Raw genomic sequence first — 19,204 nt, 5'->3', positions numbered from 1 at the left:
GTATGTTTCCCCGGGTCGACATGTGGAAATCACCCAGTTTATGACATACTGACGATATAGTCACTCACATTTGACAGACATAATTCTTAAATTACACCGACAATAGCAATTTCATAGGACAGTTTGTCTTTGTAAACACAGCTGAAGCAATTAACTTTAATTGTGGGTGCACTAAATTAGTGTCAGTACCTGCTGGAAAGGTTGCCTAGCCGTAAACTGTCAACGCAACATTGCCAACATAAGCTGTATCAATACATTTTCTTTGTCTTTTGTTAGAACAAGTTGAAAAAACATGATCCCGTCATATCAACAATGATATATTTTACCCTCTTCAAGATATACTAAAGTTTCTTCTCTAAAAAGTGGAGCTAGTCTCACATATTAAATGCAGAACCACACAAAGCTGATGTGGACTTGAATGCATTTCACTGTCTTGCAGGTCTAGATTTGCAACGTGTACCACATGCACTCCACTACTTTAGGAATCCAATACCCTGTTTTTATTCTGCCATAACAGGCCCATTTAACAAAAGTAACCAGATAGTTTGGCCAACATGACTGAGACCTTTCCACCTTTAAAACTATAGAGTATTCACAGCCGACATGCACATGTACTCTGTTAAGAGAGCTCTGTTGAACACCAGAACTAATATCTAAAACAAGATATTCAGCGGTACCTTAAACTTGACAGCTAATTCAGCTATAGTACACTTTCAAAGTCTTTTTTTTTATTTGATTCCCTTTTGAATTAATGTATTTTTATTTCATATAACATTTGTCCAAATCGTTGATATCATGTGTTATCTATAATCCAACAATGGGGATGTTGAGCTTAAAATACGAGTGTACACTATAGAATCTTTTATTTAGTTCAGATAGCCTCAGATCTGTGCGCCATTTACTTGCAATGATAAATATGCATGATTGGTTTCTGGATTGTTTTAGTGCAGATCTCTCTCCGGGACCCTAACTTAAAAATCAACAATCCATAATATTGCTTTCATGAAAGAATTTGTTTGGTTAATATTGTGGCCTATCAATCTTATTTTTTCCACCAACATTTACTCCGTAAAATGATATGCCCTGCTTCCAAGGCTGCAGTATGAGTGAGGTCTGGAGACTAGGACATTGTTTCCAAAGTTATTTCTACTGGTTCATTCACTGAAGAACACTTTGCTGTTGGGGCAAAAGGAAGAGCGCATGCTGTTTGTAAATTACCAGTTAGTCCCCCATAGTGTGTTTTGAACACCAGATTCTAAAATAATACACTTCAAACGCACCCCTATCAGCTAGCAGCTTCCACCAATTGTTCATCAGCAGACGTATCTGCTGTCCTCTTGGCCAAGTAGGAATGTCTCCTTTACTGAAGACTGAAATGTGAAGACACACTAAGAAGATTTTTGGAGCAGACAAGGCAGTTTCTTGCAAACCTCACCTCTTATCTTTGCATTTAGTGACTTACTTTATTTTTCTCCTAAGGTGTAAGCCTATAGCGTATCATCTTTATTAATATGTCACCATTCAGTCCTGAGAGCCTATATCTTTCAACATTTTCTTGAGCACATTAAGCTAATTCCCAAGTCTACAAAGTGAGAAGGGTAACTTTAAGGTTTTTTCACCAACAGATTGTTATAGTGTTATATTGTTAGAGTGTCCACTGTCAAAAAAGTGAACAAATTAAAAGTCCTATTGTCACCTTTATTGTATTAAACCGCACGGAAGAGAGCTTTTTGACTGTGCTCGTTCCACCAAATACAGACGTTCTTTTTGATATCCTCGAGTTATTTTGTGTAAAAGCAAATATTTGAATTCTTGACTTGGTCTCTGAATCTCAGAATGCAAAAAAGGACTCCAATGACCGAGATGTTATACATTTTTTTTCACTATTTTCCTGCTCCAGGAATGAAGAGTGGCGGTCATCGCATTTCACCACTTGTGCTGTGCCTAATCCCCGCACTCAAGATCCAGTCCCCAAAATGGTGTCTCTTCAGTCTGTGGGCGGAAAGGTGAGGGCAGGATGTTCTTATTTACGTGCCTGCTACTGTGACCTGCAGCAGCAGAGCGATTGTTGTGGTGATAAAAGAAAACAGTCTGCAGCACATCCACACACTGCAGGGTACTGCTGGACAAAAGAGGATTATTTACATTGATATAAAAAGCAGTGTATCCTGTTTCTGTTAGTTAAAAATAAATCCGGCAAATATTTATTATAAACACTTGAACAGATAAATTCGATCTGATATTGCAATGATTGTTAGCATTTTACTCTATTTCCCCGTAAAACAAGATTACTGCTTTTACCTTTAATCTCAGTTGTTGTTGTTTTTTTATCAATGGCAGCTTTACACACAAAGGTCAGATGAAAAAAGTTTAATGATCTACTTTAACTACAAACAGTCATTTAGAAACATATCCTGACCACAGATCAGTGAGGTGACATTAATCACGATTGAAACAATGCTGTGATAAACCCATTTTAGGGTCATTATAGTTGCCTTTCGAGTGGAGTTTTCAACTGAAAATAAATACAATTACTGTGATATTCTTTTGCATATGTTCATGTTTAATGGTGTAACACCCCTGTACCATTTGGAGGAGTTGCACATCACGTTGATCTAACACAATGTGTTGCACGGTTACCATAATCATTATTTATTATGAGCTTATCCCCTCTTCAGTAGCCTGAAGGAAGGAGTCTGTCCCCCCCAAAACAGTGACGTTGCGTCCTTCCTCCGTGTCTCCATAAAACGTGCCTCACGCGTAAGTGTTGCACAGAGGCGAAAGGGAGGAGAAATTGTCCAAGGCGCACATGAAAAGAAGTGAGCAGATTAATCAGTTTTGTTGTAGTCTCCACCTGACTAGTCAGACCACTCACTCAACTTGTATTTTTCTCAAACCACTGAATTTAATTCATTTTACTTTTTTGGGGGGGCGGGGGGGGGGGGTTCGAGAGCACCTGCCTCGAGGATACAGCGGTACATCCGTCTCCTCTTTGCCGGATCGGGAGTTAGACTACCCAGCTGCGCAGGAGAGCTCCCCTGCGAAACGCGCCATGGGCAACGGGAGAATCACTGCCGCTTTTTGCATGTACACCTGAAGGGTTTTGTGGATTATCAACACGTTTTTTTTTTTTGAAAGAAAAATAAGTATCTTTGATTTGCTCGCTTTCAGAAGAGACTTTGTTCAGTCACACGGAATCATAAGCCTCTGCCAAGGACTCTTATTACTTTATTATTAACACCACGGTGTGGATTTCGGCGAAGAGCCGCCAGGATGGTCTCATCCGACTGTTTCAGATTGTTCGTTGTCATCTTGTGTTGTTCATCACTCACAAATGGTAAGAAGTCATTCATGCTCTACAGATCAGTTATGTACGCGTTATGCATGAAAGAAGAGAGTTTTAACATCGCACTGTTTGACTATTAGATTCGTTTCAATGAATGGATGAAAGCATGTTGTTTCACAGACATTTGACAACATCATCTGTCGCTAATCAGAAGAAGTAAAGTCGAGTGACTTTTTTATTCATATTAATGATAATCTTATTCTTATAATCTTTGGGCTGCTACCGATAGTTTAATTATTTGATCCTTACATTTGTGAAACATGTTTTACTGTTCATAGATATTTTAGTGTTTTATATTTCAGTAGAATATTCAATTTGAATGATTTAGGGAAATTAGGCTGTCATTGGACCTGCAATTCTCACTTTAGCCGCTAGAGGTAGTCTCGTCCCGTTGTAAGTGGGTGATTATTCATGTTAATAAAATGTGTTGACTCTGACAGATGGGGAGACTATATTTTAATAGCAGACCCATTTAATTGCTAACATTTGAATTTGTTTGATTAGTATTGTTTCTCAGTCTGATATTTCAAATCAGCCCATGTTATATATTATAGAAAAACGTCTATCCAGCAATTGTTATCTTTGAGTGAACAGGATTACATATTTTGTGAAGAGAGAGCCTGTTTCTTCAGAGAGTACAATCAGCTTCATTGTCTCAGTGTCACTGCACAAAAACAAGATAGATAGATAAACGGTGGATGTTCTCCTAGCATGTGCCAGGTCTAGGCTGCCACTGAGATACACACGAAGCCTTCCTCACCATTCCCAAATAAACAGTCTATCCAAACAAAGGAAAATACCCCCCCCCATCACACACACATACACGCGTACATACTTTTAGCCTATGAAGCTTTGTCTACCATGTTTTTAAGTAGATTTCCTTCAGTATCCACACACAAAGCGTGGGAAAGACACAAGGAGGAAGCGGACGTAGGGGCAAGAGGCAGCCTGGAATTGTTCTGGCAAGTAAAGGTCACGGAAATGTGACACGCTACCTGAGCAAAGATTTCTTCCCGGAGCTCCTTGTGCCCATATTGAGTTATGTCAAACTGCATCCACATGACAATGGCAGGGAGGATAGGAGGGTATTGTTCCTGCAGTTACTGATGGTGTATCAACTTCTTTCTATTCATGCTGAGGTATGTAACAGATAATAAAGCACAGAGCTCCAAATAAACTATTAATTGATGCCTAACCACAAATATTTAAGATCCATGCTGCACACTGTTCGTGTCATAATATTAAAGTTATTTATCATTCTACTGAGATACAGTTTAACAGTCTTCTATTTTTATATTTTCACTCACGCAGAAAATGTAAACTGTGTCTCAAAGATAATAGGTCCAAATAGGTCAGAACCTATTTGGTATTTTGTTAATAATTCACTTGTAGCTGCTTCTTATTGAAAAGTAAGCACAGTTCAAGTGTGTTGCTTGGTGACCTTTTGACACCAATTTAAATGAAGCATAACGGCTCAGACTGAGAGGGGGAACCTTTTTGCAGTCGGCCTGGGTAATGGTCAATGACTTTCAAGCCTTCTGCATATCACTTAGAGTGTGATGCATGTATTATTGATTCAGTGAACTGTGTCTTATGAAGTTCATAGATTATATGCTATATCCAGGGAGTTAAATACAATTATATATTGTGTTGTATGAGATCATTCCTCCAAGGAAAGAGTTATATGTGTATATTTACATGGTTTTAGTCAGTGGAGTTTTAGGGTACATGCCAAATCCTGGAAAAGGAAGTGAAGCATAGTGATAATTGGAAGAAATAGTGATTGAAGGGATGGTTGAATTTGAGCCTGGAAGATGTCTTGTTATTTTATTGTCCTAAATTCCGTTCCCTCAACATCGTCGTAATTCTTCTCTATTAGTCTACATTACGTCGTATTAGCCAAACATCTGTTTTTCTAATATGAGGACAGTGTTTGTTCTTCTTTCTAGCAGAGTGAATTGATGTGTCACATTAGTTGTGTTTTTACATGAGTTTTTTTTTCTTTCCTGCTCCGACACTTGAGATGGAGTGGAAAATGGGAGAGATGAGAGGTCAACCAAGTTCAGGGGGGGCTCATTGCTCACTGGCGGTACTGGTCTGGGTCCGCACAGGCAGCACACTCACACACATCCATACACGCAAACACACTCACACACATCCATACACACAAACACACTCACACACATCCATACACGCAAACACACTCACTCACCTGGATTGGGGGTTTTACCAGCAGATCAGAAAAGGCCATTCCCTTACACGGGGATTTAACTTAACAAATTGCCTTGTGTAGCTGTTCTTATATGATTGCAGCATTCTGGTCCATAGTAGGCATATCCATCCTAAGCCAGCAATATATTTTCTTTGAATCTTGCATGAGATTTCAATTTCAAGGAGCTTCTGTTTGCCAACTAGTCTTAATCATATGTTGTGGAACAGGAATCCTCTGGTTTTACCATTTTGTCTCATGCAGGCGATTCCTGTTTGTTGGCACTACTCAACTTTATATAACCTAGAATGGCCACCCATCATGGCCAGATGTTCATTTATTTTGCTTTTTTAAGAGCAGTCTGGGGAATTGTTGCCTCCTAATCTCCAATGGCTAATATACGGCTGATAAAAAAGGTACTCTCCCTAACTGTTGTCTTAACCTTGCAGTTGGCAAAGTGGACGGGAGAGAGAATACTTCAGGACACACAGACCATGTAGCAATGGTAGTTACTACTTATTTTGGCAGGTGGTCTCAAGTCTTGTCAAGGTTTCATCTTTGTGTTGTAATTTTAGTTTTTCTTGAAAATCTAAAGGCAACTTTCATGAAACATCAGTGGGACAAAACACCAACCAGGTCGTTCACAAGTGAAATAATAACTTTAGTAATTAAGAGAACTATATTGTGTGTAGTATGTTGCATTGGTTTCCAATTACTATAATTATTAGACCATCAAAAGGCTAAACAGATCGCGTGCTATCCATTTACACTTCAGGACAGGAAGTTCACCCAGTGGCCGTCGCAGATTGACAACTTTTTGCTACTGTTTCGCTGACCATGGCCCTATTACAGCTAAGATGACTCACCTAGAGTGACCCTGCACTCTTTTGTGAGGCTGTAATTCACTCTCCACCCTTTCAATGTCTTTTAGAATAAATTGGCACGGTTAAACGAGAGAACCATCATGCCGTATTGTTACTTTTGCCTTGAACACACTAAAAACAGATCAACTCTGAAGATTGTTATTTCATGACGGCACAGGAAGTCGGGGAGATAAAGTGTACTCTCTGCAAAGAAAAGGGAAATTCACCACATTATTTCCTGCACTTGAATGCATACGACTTGGGGTTTCCCGTCATATTTAGTGACAGTACATTCATCTCATACAGTAGTAGTGTTTTTTATTATGCAACACCAGGCATGATCTGCTGGTGGCTTGCTGCAACAGCAAGGATGGTGACATCTTACCAACAGTTATGCCAGCTCATAATGTCCTTTGTTCTCACATTTGATCTCAGCTTCTTAATTCTTATTCACACATTCTATTTGTTGGATGTTTTGTAAAGTTGTTTTAAAATGGTTACTCTGTGCAGTTATTGGACAAAATAATAGGCTTCAAATTAGTCCAGAATTAATACCAATAAGATGTTTAATAATAAAACAATTAGGACTGCCCCCACTTAGTCAATTAGTCAACTATTCGGTTGTTTTGGGCTTAGTCGACTAAGATTTCTTAAGTTGATTCAGCATTTTTAATGCTTGTTCATGCTGAATGACATATTTTTAGAATAATCATCTCTCGTAAGCACAATATCAATTTGTGGAGAAGCTACATTTTACAAATCTGTTGAGTAAATCAACAATAGATTAGTTTATTAAGTGTAATCGACTAAGAATGTCTTTGGTTGAGGACAGCCTTAAATATTATAGCTAACGAGAGAACTTCACTCAGATCATCTTGCCAGAGCTGCGTAAACTATATTGTCACCATGTAAATTAAATTTACCCCAAACTATTTTTCAACAATTTCAGCTACACTGCTGAACCTCCGACTTACATTTGTTGAACATTTTTGTCATTGTCTTGCTGCTGTGTGAGACTAAATATTTAAATAGAATTTTCTGGACCTCAGACATTGCAGAACAATGTCGAGTTGATCCTGGAATCCAACAGTGTTTGAATTTTTTGTCTTTATTGTCTGTGAACCTACCACAATTTTTTTCCACCGTGTCCTGTGCCACTTCCCCTCATCATTGCCAAGTTAGGACAAGGACAAACAAATGTGATAGTGGTCTAATGTTAGTAAACTTGGCCCTGGGACAATAATCAGTTTGATGTGGTGTGGCTCAACCATGAGTTGAAACAGAACCAGAAGTCACAGCCTCCCTCTCTCTCTCTCTCTCTCTCTCTCTCTCACTCCCCCCGTCATCTTGTATGTTCCATGCTTGTCCTCTTCCTCTCTTAATGAGAACCAGCTTCAGGGCTCTTTGAACCAACACAGTAAGCACAATTTCTGGCATTTTTCAGGCTCTCTGCTGGAGGAATGCGGCACACAGCTGTTACGGGGGGTTAGGGGTGTCTGGACGCTTGCTGAGGTCAGCTTTGGGCAGGCAGTGGGGCAGGTGGGAGTTTTGATGCTGTGGGTGTTGAGAGACGTCCGCGGGATGGGTTTTTTCTCTTTCAGTGGGTTGCTGGGGGCCCCTGCTGATTCATCCATCTGTAGTTTGTTACTGAGGAGAATACGGGGAAATTGTCAAGTTTTAAGAGATGAGTTTCAGTGCAATTCAAGGTCAGGAAGATGTTGTTGTTGTTGTTGTTGTTGTTGGTGGTGGTGGTGTTATGTGTTCATGCAGATGCCAACCTTCTTACATTGGTTGCTTTTGTATCACAACATCCAAAATGCACATGACATATTGTGCTTTTTATTTTGCCAATTGTATTTATCAGGTACCGGGGATCAAATTCAGTTTAATTCATTATCTGCAAAGTTCTCAATTCCAGCAAATGATTTAATGTGAGGTCAGAAAGCACAAACTAGAACCTTCTCAAGGAAATGTGTGTGACCTTTCAGGAGAAGTCAACAACAGATAGTTATTAAATTGTGATTTGTAAATTCTGGGATTGTGTTTTAAGCTCAGGAAGTTTGAGTTTTATGAATATAATATGAACAGAGCGTGGTATCACAGCATGAAAGAGCATGAACCACATCACTTCCCTGCTCCGTAACCTTGGACAATAAAACAATGATGTGTTAATATTTTGTGAGGAAGTCAATATTGAGTGCTACTGCCAACACTGGCATCATCAGCTCAACAGCTGTTCTGAATAATAGACAAATACTAGCAGCGTGTGTGTCTCTGTGTTTTTCTGTATAAGTGTTTTAATTTGTAAATGCAGGTACTTGTGTTGAATACGTGTTCTTGAAATGTGTTATTTTTCGATGTGTGTGCATATACATATGTATCCATCGTGTCTCAGTATGTCAGTAAGCTGGAACTCCATTGTCTTTCTTGTTTCTGGCTACAAATAAAGGTTTCCTGAAGACTTAATACACTTGTTTTCTGACCGTAATGACAAGCTGTTCAGGGAGCTCAGTGAAAAGAAGGAAATCACGTATGGGACTGTAACACCTCCTGGACAGCAGTGAGAATCAGTGTTTTCCAGTGTTGGTCACTGTTAATAGGGACCTCTCAACAGTTACAGCTGGCTAGAGGCCACCTTGATTCAAGCATCTTGACCTCTGCTTTTCCCCGTGATAATGTAATACAGTAATAGCACTTAGAGTACAAGGTTGATGTCAATGAAAAAATGCCTTGTTCTTAAAAGAGAGGAAAGGAGGTTAAGCGGTTAATTTAGAGGAAATGCGTGAAAGACACTCAACAAGGTCTAACGTGCTCCCGGTATCGTCCCCTCCCTCCCTCTATTCCACCTTCTTTTTTCCCTGCTCATCCCAGACCACTAGTCATTCTTCGACTCTACCTCCCAGCACCGGAAACACCCCCAGTGTTCTCACAGCGGCCCATCACTTGCATGAGAGGGCAGGAGCATGTCGGCACAAAGTGAACCCACATGCACAGCGCTGAAGGGATTCACGGGGGATTTCCTCCAAAGTTTTTTGTTGTTTAGTGTGAGAGACAAACAACATTAATGTGATGCTGTAAATGAGCAGGTTTGTAGGCCTTTCTCACTAATAGTGGTCCATGTGTGTTTGTTCAACAGGATATTTGGAGAAAGAGCACTCGCCTAAGATTCTGCCCTCTGACAACCCTTTCATTCGATCTAAGGACGATTCGTTGAACCTAATATGCAGGTATGCAACACACCTATTTGGGTCAATTACAAGTAAAGTGAAATGACATTTAAATACAAACCTTACATTCAGTTTAAATTCAATCAGTGATCAATGTCATATTTAGCTAATATAATTTAATAATCACAGATTAAACTACCCAACAGTATATACAGTATTAAAATGGGCTCCACCTCAACCAGCTGCAACAATAACATGCTCCTTACATGTTAATACATTAGTAATTAGTAAGAGAAATCTGATCAGCTCCGACTCCAGCTGGGCATCCAGCAGCAACCAGCCCAGATCCGGCTTCGCTGCCACCTTCAACCAGCAGTTGAGCTCAGCGGCTGGCAGCTGCGTCTCCTCTTCCAGCTACAAGCAGAGCTTTGCTTTGCTTCTTTTTCGATTCCCCACTGGGAGCCAACACCAACACCGTGACACTGGAGACCCAGGTCGTATTGCTGGGCCCACTGAAGGGAGGCACTGGGAGAACCAGGACTGTGCGGGGAAGACTGTCAGGAACCCTGCGGCAAGTAAAATGGGAGGTTTTCTGAAGGGGCACCGGTGCTCAGAAACAACAACACTTATCTTAGATTTGTACTTTTACTTACCGCAACATAACATTTTCAATGAGGAGACTTTTACAACGTATTTGGGGTATTTATTCAATAGCTTAAAGTAAACAGCACATGCCTGGGCCTCAGGACACTTGCTGGCTACAAAGATGCTGGGACAATCCTTGACAGGAACAAGTGGTGGACCACATTTACCACCCTGTTGCAATTTCCTTTTGGGATGGTGGGAACCAAAGTGTGCTGCCTTCACATTTGTTAAGAATTTAGAGAGCCTTGCTTCATTTTGTAGGCCCGCAAGGAATGTTCAGGAATTCGTATATATCTAATGTAATGCTTCCCTATAAGGCCATATGCTAAGAGGCCTGGCCCATACCGTACCGTCTTGTTTTCTGTCACTGGACGAGAGCTGGAGGTTGCTTGACCCAAAATTCTGCAGGCAGAAGCAGTGGTATGCAAGACATGCTTGATGTTCCTCTGGGATCTCTTTATTGAGAGTTTTAAAATGGATGCTGTGGAAAGAATGTGTCAGCTGAGCACATCGTTCAGGAGAAGCATGTTCTCATGTGAAAGTTGAAGTAACTGGATGACTTGAGATTAACTCAAAATAAACTTAAAATGAACTTCAAGTCAGAAAGTTCCAAGGGGAGAACAGCCGCTGTCTACATTAAAAAGCTTGTGAGTTGCCAGCTGTGACACTTTTTCTCGAATTGGATCAGAATTTTTCCTCCAATTATTTGTTTCCAGAAAACAGATCAACTGTAATGCAATGTCAAATTAGAAAGAAAAATAACATATTTGATACTACATATTGTTTTAAATGTTCTACACGAAGTAGCCTCAGTCATCAAACGGTAAGGAATATTTTCTTTGTATTTATCTAATATCGTCCCTCTCTGTCTTCTGTCAGAGGTCATGGGCTGCTGCACTGGACACTTGGTGATCCCAGTCGATCAAACTCATTAGAGGGCGTGAAGGTGGAGCAGTGTGATTCCGGACATCACTCTCACTGCAGCAAACTGACAGTCACAAGCTTAATTGTCAATGACACAGGAAGCTACAGCTGTAAATACTCCAAGAATGGTTTAGAACACATCAGCTCGATCTACGTCTACGTCACAGGTGAGACCTGCAAAGTGCTCTGACCACTTCAGATTATCTGTGTTTTTTATCAAATGCAGTAAATGAACCAGTGGGAATAAGAGAACATACGAGAAACATGTGCAGCCACTGATAGATTTATGATACTGACATTTTCTCCTCCAGTGAAGAATGTACGTCATTTTCTAGAATAAGAAAAAGTTAATCTATAAACTAAACCCCAGATGAGAGGGCTTTTTTTCCTTATTCTAAGATTTAAGATTTGTTTTTATGAAAGTCAAGACTGCTGACACCAGTGGCAGCCAAACAGTGGTTCATAATGGACAGAATAAGATGGATAATGATTAATCTGATATTTCCCGCAAGATAAGAGAGTTGGAAAAAATGTTTCATTGAAAACGGAAGTGAAAGAAAAAGAAAAAGAAAAACGTTTTTTTTTTTAAAGGAAGAAAGAAGTACAGAAAAAGACAACATTGTGCAATTGTAACCACATTGCATGACTCCAGTTATTCCTGGAAGCTGATTTGAATCTACATGCATTCAGATGATAATGCCACCGCTCTCCCTCTCAGAAATAGAGAGAGAGACAGAGAGGGGAGGTGGATTCTTTGCTACTATGGTCTCTTCTTGAGGTGGAAGGGTGAATGTGATTACACGGGAAGTCTTGGTCATTTCCTGCTCCAGCTACTGTTTTCAGAAGTCTCCGCTAAAGTGTCACATGGCACAAGTTACAGTTACAGATTTAAATGGAAATTGTGTTGGGTGTCATAAGGAGAGCAGATTTTTAGTGTCATCTCAACCTCAGCACATGTTAGCTAAATGTGAGTGTTTTTTTACACGTATTATAACATATAAACACATTAAATAAAGATAAAATCATGAAATATTGTGAAATAGCTGTGGACAATGGCTAAACTACATGCTGGATGCACTTTGTTCCCTCTCTGTGAATGTGGTTCCAGGCAGCCTGCTGTGCCTGTGTTTAGTCTAACGCTTTCTTTCAAGCCCTTTCAACTGTTATTACGTAATTTTCCATGCTTACTTTCAAATAATGGTTCCTTTATCACACCACTATTGCTTGACCTCACACCAATTGCAGACTATTTGTGTAGTCGTACATTTCCCACAGCGGCCGTGTGATGCCTGGCTGCCCAGTAGGAACACACCACTAGCCTGATTACTCTATCTGTGCTCTGCTGCCTTATCCGGTTAGAATAACTGATCCGAGATATGTTCTCTGTGTTGGATGCCCTGACATTACACCTGATTCGATTGCACATTTAACTCAGCTCTAGCGTTCAGAACAACAGCTGTGAATTTGCTACAAAACATGGTTATCCCAAAAGACAAAATGGAAGTGGCCACAATCTGCTTTGAAATGTGATTTCTGACTGACCTGACCCTCACTTAATTTGCGGTTGTTTTCCAGATCCCGAGCAACCATTTGTGGGAGCCACATCATCAGACATATAAAATCTTGGGCATCTACAGGCATGAGACCAGCCTGGTGGTTTCCCTGTCGGACGTCCTCTCCTGATGCGGTTGTTAACACTCACAGGGGTAAGGTTTCTCGAAGACAAGCACTTTACACCTTCTGCTCATGATTGGGCTGGATATAGTAATACACTGTATGTGCGTCCATAGACCTGGTTGCACATGGATTTAGAAGTAAATCACACAGTACATCATCTCAGAAAGCCACATTGCTATTAATATCACAGCAGGGTATCCTTATCGTATCTTGGCATCTTTGGCATCTTGGCACACTGTACTTCAGGCATCTTGCTGGTTCTCACAACCTTTTTGTGTTAAATCACTTGAGCAGACAGAAACAGACCAGGGACAGTGGCTTGTCTAAGTGAAGCTCAGGGGCGGCGGTGGAGTCATTCTGTCTGTTTCCTGTAAGAGCAGGAAGGTGTTTCCAAGACGTTTTTTCTCAGAATAGACCCTCAGAACTAAATTTAGCCCCCCTTCTCTTACAAACATCAGGAAATCCAAAGAGTACACACCTGTGTGCAGTCACAGGAAACAACAGGCAAGTTATCATGAGGATTGTAACATTTGATAGCAGAATGCAGGCTAAAGATGTCAGTGGAGGAGAGCTCCCTCAGTGATGTGGTTTGCACAGGGATTTTTTATCTTTCTGTCAAACGTAAGAACCTGGTGGTGGTCACCAAAGACAGAATGAAAACCATCTTGACAAAGTTACCATGCCAACTACAAGTGTGCGCTTCTTGCCATTGACATAATATGATCATATGACACAGTGGCTGCTGTGGACAGACACATCTGACTGGCACAGATAGTGGCTGTGTGACCTTCCTGCTGTATGTAAATCTATGGCACTCCTCCTTTCTTCTCCTTTTCCTTCCTTCCCTTACCTTGCCTCCTCTCCCAGCCTAACTTCTGTCCTAAGAACCAAACAGCAGTAGGCACGTACATCCTTTTTCCAAAATCAACACTGTTTTGTGCTCCATTGCATAAATGATTACAGTGGTTACACTCCACAAAAACAATACAAACTAATTAGATCTTAACTCTAACAGATGTCTGTCCCCAGCTGAGTCCAGTCAAGCACAAGTTATATGTTCAATGAAGTTGAGTGCATTACACTTCAGTCTGGCTCAGTGTTCTTCAACGGACATCACAAATGTAAACTTATATATAGGGTACAGACAAACCTCTGCTCTTTTCTCTTGATTGCAGCACCAACCTTTACCAGAGAAGGCCATTAAGGAAATGGTCTGGGATCCGAAGGTTGGATTCAAGATTCCCTACGATCCCAACACTGAGTATAGCATGCTCACCTGTAAAACCATGGTCAACGGTCGTGAGTTCAAGTCAATGTACATCCCTCTAAGAATGAGTGAGTTTGTGTCTTTATAGCCTTCTTGCACATTTAAAAATATAAATGTGTGTTGATTTCTCTGTTTCTTGAGCATTTCACAGTCTTATTATATTTGTCACCATTTTTACAGCTCTTGTTCTTAATAATGTGAAGATCACCCCAGAGCGTGTCAGAGTGTTGGTTGGAGACACCCTTGTGCTCAACTGTACTGGTGAGACCACCTACGGTGGAAGAATCAACTTCACATGGGATTTTCCAAAGAAGAGTGTAAGTTCAGGATTTACTTTTGACATAGTGCTGCTATGTGTTAAACGCACCCTCGCAGGTTGTAGCAGTAGAGTTTATAGTTCCTCTTTTGTCTTCAGGAAAATCAACACTATACGAAAAAAACAACAGTCCGCCCTGCTATGGTTCTTGTGATGAGCAAGGCTTTAATTTTGCCAAACATTACTATGGAGGATAAGGGGGTGTACCACTGCAACGCTGAGATTGAACCCACGAAACACAAGAACATCTCAGCAAGAGTCCTTGTCTTTGGTGAGTATCCTTTGGATGAATTAAAAATCAGGTGACGACTTCCATGCGCTACAAAGTGTATTACAAAGCATAAATTAAAAAAAACACAGAGTTTAACTTCTAAATAATTATCACTGTGGTGATTCTACAATGATATGACGGTAACTTTGCTTTTTGATGGATTCTAATGTCAGTCATTCATCTTTTTGTTCCAGAGCATCCATTTCTCAATGTCTCCTATAAGCATGATCGGCCTAGTAAGGTGACTGTTAAAGAAGGTAGAAAGAAGCTTGTGTTTGACCCCAAGGTCAACGCTCTGCCATCACCAGACATGTTAGCATGGTAAGTAATGGGTTGCAGTCCCAATAGAAACTGCCGATTATGTATTGAGTAAACAAGCATCAGTAATTTCATTGATTCTTACCCTCCAATGCCTCTAATTTGTAGGTATAAGGATGGGGTCCCTATCAACAAGAATTCCACCTGTTACAAGATGTCGGGTTACAACTTGATCATCATTGATGTGCAGCAGAAGCATGCTGGGGCCTTCATCATAAGCCTGGGAAACCAAGTGAAAGGCTTGTACAGGAATCTGAGCTACACCCTGGTAGTCAACGGTAAGCCATAAACCTGATAATGACTGCTGATCCTAAGGAAATGAAGCAGTGCTTCGGCTGCCCCAGCACTGTAGCTGCTTTCAGTGCAGTTCACTGGACGGCAGGTAGCAACTCTAGTATGAGAGGAATTTGGGGGCTTGTTGATTCCAGGGCTGGATTGACGTAGCAGGGGCAGCTGTTGTTGATTATTGGGGCTCTTTTGGGGGGCTTGGCGCAGTGTGTAAATGGCCCGGGCTTTATTCTGCACGCAGATTCCAGCCGCTCCAGACCCCCCTCGTCCCCAGCATTTATTTGCATCCTCACCATGTGTATATACAGTGCAGCTCATATAAACAACATGTTTCATACAATATGTATACAGCTTGAGGAAAACAAGGACTGGGCATGTAATTGATGGTTTTAACTGAATACTACTGATAACAATAGAGGTTATAAATGTTTTAGCATGTGGAAACTTGGATGAAGTCTGTCTACTCTATAGAACAGAGAAATGTGCCTCAGCTACTTCAAGCTTATCATGGGGGCAAAGCTATATTCATTTTATTCTTTAAACATAGCTATCCCAATAGTTTGACAAAAAGTGTCAAATCAGCCCCCTGTGGTTTGTATAAATAAATTGATTATCCTTAACTGTCCTGCTTCACAACACTTTTTATTGGAATGACAACAAAAAACACAGAGAAACAACTAAACACAGGGAAAAGAGATTCCTGTTATCAATTATGGAACTATTTAATCAGTTTTTCAGGGCCGTCAGAGTGCTCCAGATTAAGAACATGTCCTACGTGATGGAATGTGCCTGGTGGGATGCAGGTTTAGTGGTTTGCCTAGCTATGTCACTGTGTAGCCTGACTATTTCAGCTCTTCCACATGGAGAGAATGGCTAAGTGATGTGGACCAGCACAAGGATCTTCGTATGTTGTTGATGATACACTGATGGGCATGGGCCACTGTGGGGTCACTCTTTGACCTACAGCCCCGGGCTATCCAATCATCCTGTCATTCTTCTTCTACACAACGTCCAAAGGACAACTGGTGTTCACCTTTTTCATTGCTATCCATCATAACTGTCGGCCCTCATTATAAAGACATTACGAGATTCCACAATGGGCTGGGGTGGCGGATGGTTGATCTAACCTGTTGTCGCTCTCTCTTTATCTCACTCTCCCTGTGTTTTTGTGTTTGTGTGTCTGTGTACTTATGTGTGTTTATGTGCACTTTTCTCTCACAGTGAAACCAACTATTTCAGAGGCAGAGCTTGCCACTGTGGACGTGCAGCCCTACATGTTTGGCAAACAGCATCAGCTAACCTGCACTGCTTATGGGATACCCTTACCAAGCATCACTTGGTTCTGGCAACCATGTCACTCAGACCCTGCGCTTATAAAGTGAGTCACCGTCTTGCTATATTCACAAACTTGATTTTCTGTAAACTTCCTCCAATCTTGAAGAATTAAAAACACATCAAAAGGAAAGATTCCCATGATGTCTATAAATACCCAACATAAGCAGATTCAAAATCAATTACACGTCACTAGATACCACAGCATCCTCCTCCTGTATTGAGTGTGGTGTTTTACTCAAGTACAGGTATACTGTATGTTCAGATTTAGCTTGCAGTTTACAGGATATCAATTCAGTGATTCAGGTCACTCTTAACCCCTGAAGTTTCTCTTGCTCCAGAAAACACAGTTTGTATGTTTATTATCTGTATAGCTGAACAAAGATGGTAAATCATGTAACTGTGTCTACTGCTGTAAATATATTGCACAGCATTTGCACAAATTGCACAGCTGTGTTGGAATGACATCAACTTAAGTACCACCACATTGGAGTTGTATTCACAAATGCACAGGAAAACAGCATCACAGACTTAACGTGTAGGGTCCAGACCCACCAGACCAGCCCGGGTATCCCACTGTCAAACAGATCTACATTGGTTGAATTGACTCTGGCCCAGAATACGACACATTAATCAAAGAAACGCAGCCCTCCGGAGCTGCCCTCTCGTTTGTGTTCAGTGGCTGAAGGAGAAACTCAGGGGAGATGTATTAATCTCAGATTCCCAGAGCTGTAACACACCCAAACAGAACGGAGTGTATGAGTGACCGTGCATGAATACCGGCCTGGTAGTGAACCCACAAACAAGATGAACATTCCCAGAGATCCTGGCTCGTCAATGGCAGCAGGAGACCTGCGAGTCGTAGGATCAGAAAAACAATGGGTCATTACCCTTGGGTTATCAGGCCTAAACACCATTACCAAAAACAACATTGTGGACCACTGCACAAGAAAGATACACCATTATGTTACATACTCAATGGTCTTAATCCACCAGTGCCTATTGTTTTAGTTATTAAATGATCTCTAAAACCCACTTGTACTTGCCAAATTTATGATAAATTATAGCTGAGCGTTGAGGCAAAGCCACTCTTTCTGCCTGGCCTAAAGATAATCAGGTCTGGCACTATGAACAGTGGCAGGCAGCTAATGAGACAAAGGAACAGCTACAGCCTGGTGGGAGGCCAATTGTGCAAAATGTTTGTTTTGTACAGCCCTGACCCTGTAAAGTACCTGTCACTGTAAATCCAGCGTGTAGCCCATCAAGATCATATCTCATCTAACTCTTTGGGAGTTTGGAGGGTGACACGCAGAGAGTGGGGGGGGGGTTTAGAGGTGAGGGAATCGTACTATATTGGATGTGGAATGAGGCTGATAGTGGAGGGGGGCAGAAATATGGGGGTGTCTTTATCATCAGGTTGAAAAGTTATCAGCTGAAGTTATCAGCTGTCCCCGCCAAGGTCTGAGGATCAACCTTATCTCCTCTGGCCAGAACGTGTGTGGGGGGGGGGGGGGGGGTTTCCTGTACGAGGTGACGCATAGCACAGCCTTTCCTGTCGCTGTTGCTGTTTCCTCCTCTGCCTCTCCTCTCATCAGGCTGATTGTTCCCCACCACGGGCGGTGAAGGGTTTGGGGGTGGTGGTCAAATTAATCCTTTCTCTTGGTTTTATAACCCAGACGAGCTGGTCTAGACCTGAAATCGGCCCACATCAGTTTCAGTGGTCTTTTAAAATACCCTCAGCCTTTCAGAATCGGGGCTATTAAAGTAGGATAGCACAATGTACTTTATAATCGTGTGATGTACGTTATGTATTAACGTAACATCAAGATTACCAATGTAAACAAAATGAGAGTCTTTTTTCTTCTGTGTTGTATTGTTTAAGGTCTAACACATCTGCATTTGTCTCTACATATACTAGATAGTCTTATTAATTTGTTCATGTCCTGCAGTTGCATTGATTATACCAAGACACTCCCGGTCAACATTGATGACAGGGGAAATTACTCCCACAACTGGATCAAGAGCATAAATGTTAAGCCTGAGCTGGTTAAAGGAAAAAACAAGGTATGTGGTTCAACTTTATGCACAACGTTAAATGTGGTTGACAAATATCAGTGACCAACTCAACAGTAAGATTTATATGAGAGTTGGATCAAGAAGATGTCTGAAGATCAAGGGAATAGCACAAAAGCTGGGTCAGATTCAAGTAGAAACCTCTTGTGAATGGGGCTTGAAAGTAAGTTTCAACATCTGAAATACATAACTTTCTTTCACATTTTTGCTCTTAAAAAGTCTTGATGTATTCTTGGAATAAACAACCAAGAAGATATGTGAAAATCTCTTTTTTTTCACATGGATGATGTGTTGCATCTATCTGCAATGGAAGATGCTAGATTGATAAATAATGTACATTTACAACATACATGTAACATACTTGGATAACTAACTGCATTGGTTTTCCTACCTATAATGAGCAAGATCCGACAGTTCCAGTACTTTGAAAGGGTGAACCCATAACTTATAGACGCAGTTCATTTTCCTCTAATGGAATGACATACACCTCCATTCCACAGTGTTTTCA

The 19,204-nt window shown here is 40.9% G+C and overlaps 1 protein-coding gene across 1 annotated transcript in view; it reads left to right on the top strand.

Annotated features, from left to right (window-relative positions):
* The first annotated feature begins 2,955 nt into the window (after positions 1-2,955).
* The window catches only part of kdrl (kinase insert domain receptor like), a 40,669-nt gene continuing 24,420 nt past the window's right edge, over positions 2,956-19,204 (top strand). Inside the window, 13 exon segments of the mRNA XM_034544016.1 lie at positions 2,956-3,337; positions 9,555-9,645; positions 11,110-11,321; positions 12,730-12,755; positions 12,757-12,813; positions 12,815-12,865; positions 14,007-14,166; positions 14,279-14,415; positions 14,514-14,685; positions 14,880-15,006; positions 15,112-15,281; positions 16,513-16,669; positions 18,573-18,687. Coding sequence (XP_034399907.1) covers positions 3,274-3,337; positions 9,555-9,645; positions 11,110-11,321; positions 12,730-12,755; positions 12,757-12,813; positions 12,815-12,865; positions 14,007-14,166; positions 14,279-14,415; positions 14,514-14,685; positions 14,880-15,006; positions 15,112-15,281; positions 16,513-16,669; positions 18,573-18,687 — 1,539 coding nt within the window. The 5' untranslated portion in view covers positions 2,956-3,273.

Source organism: Cyclopterus lumpus, chromosome 10, assembly GCF_009769545.1.
Source record: "Cyclopterus lumpus isolate fCycLum1 chromosome 10, fCycLum1.pri, whole genome shotgun sequence".
NCBI lineage: Eukaryota > Metazoa > Chordata > Actinopteri > Perciformes > Cyclopteridae > Cyclopterus > Cyclopterus lumpus.
The sequence above is the reverse complement of the archived record's forward strand: the minus strand, read 5'-3'. Positions and strand labels throughout refer to the sequence as shown.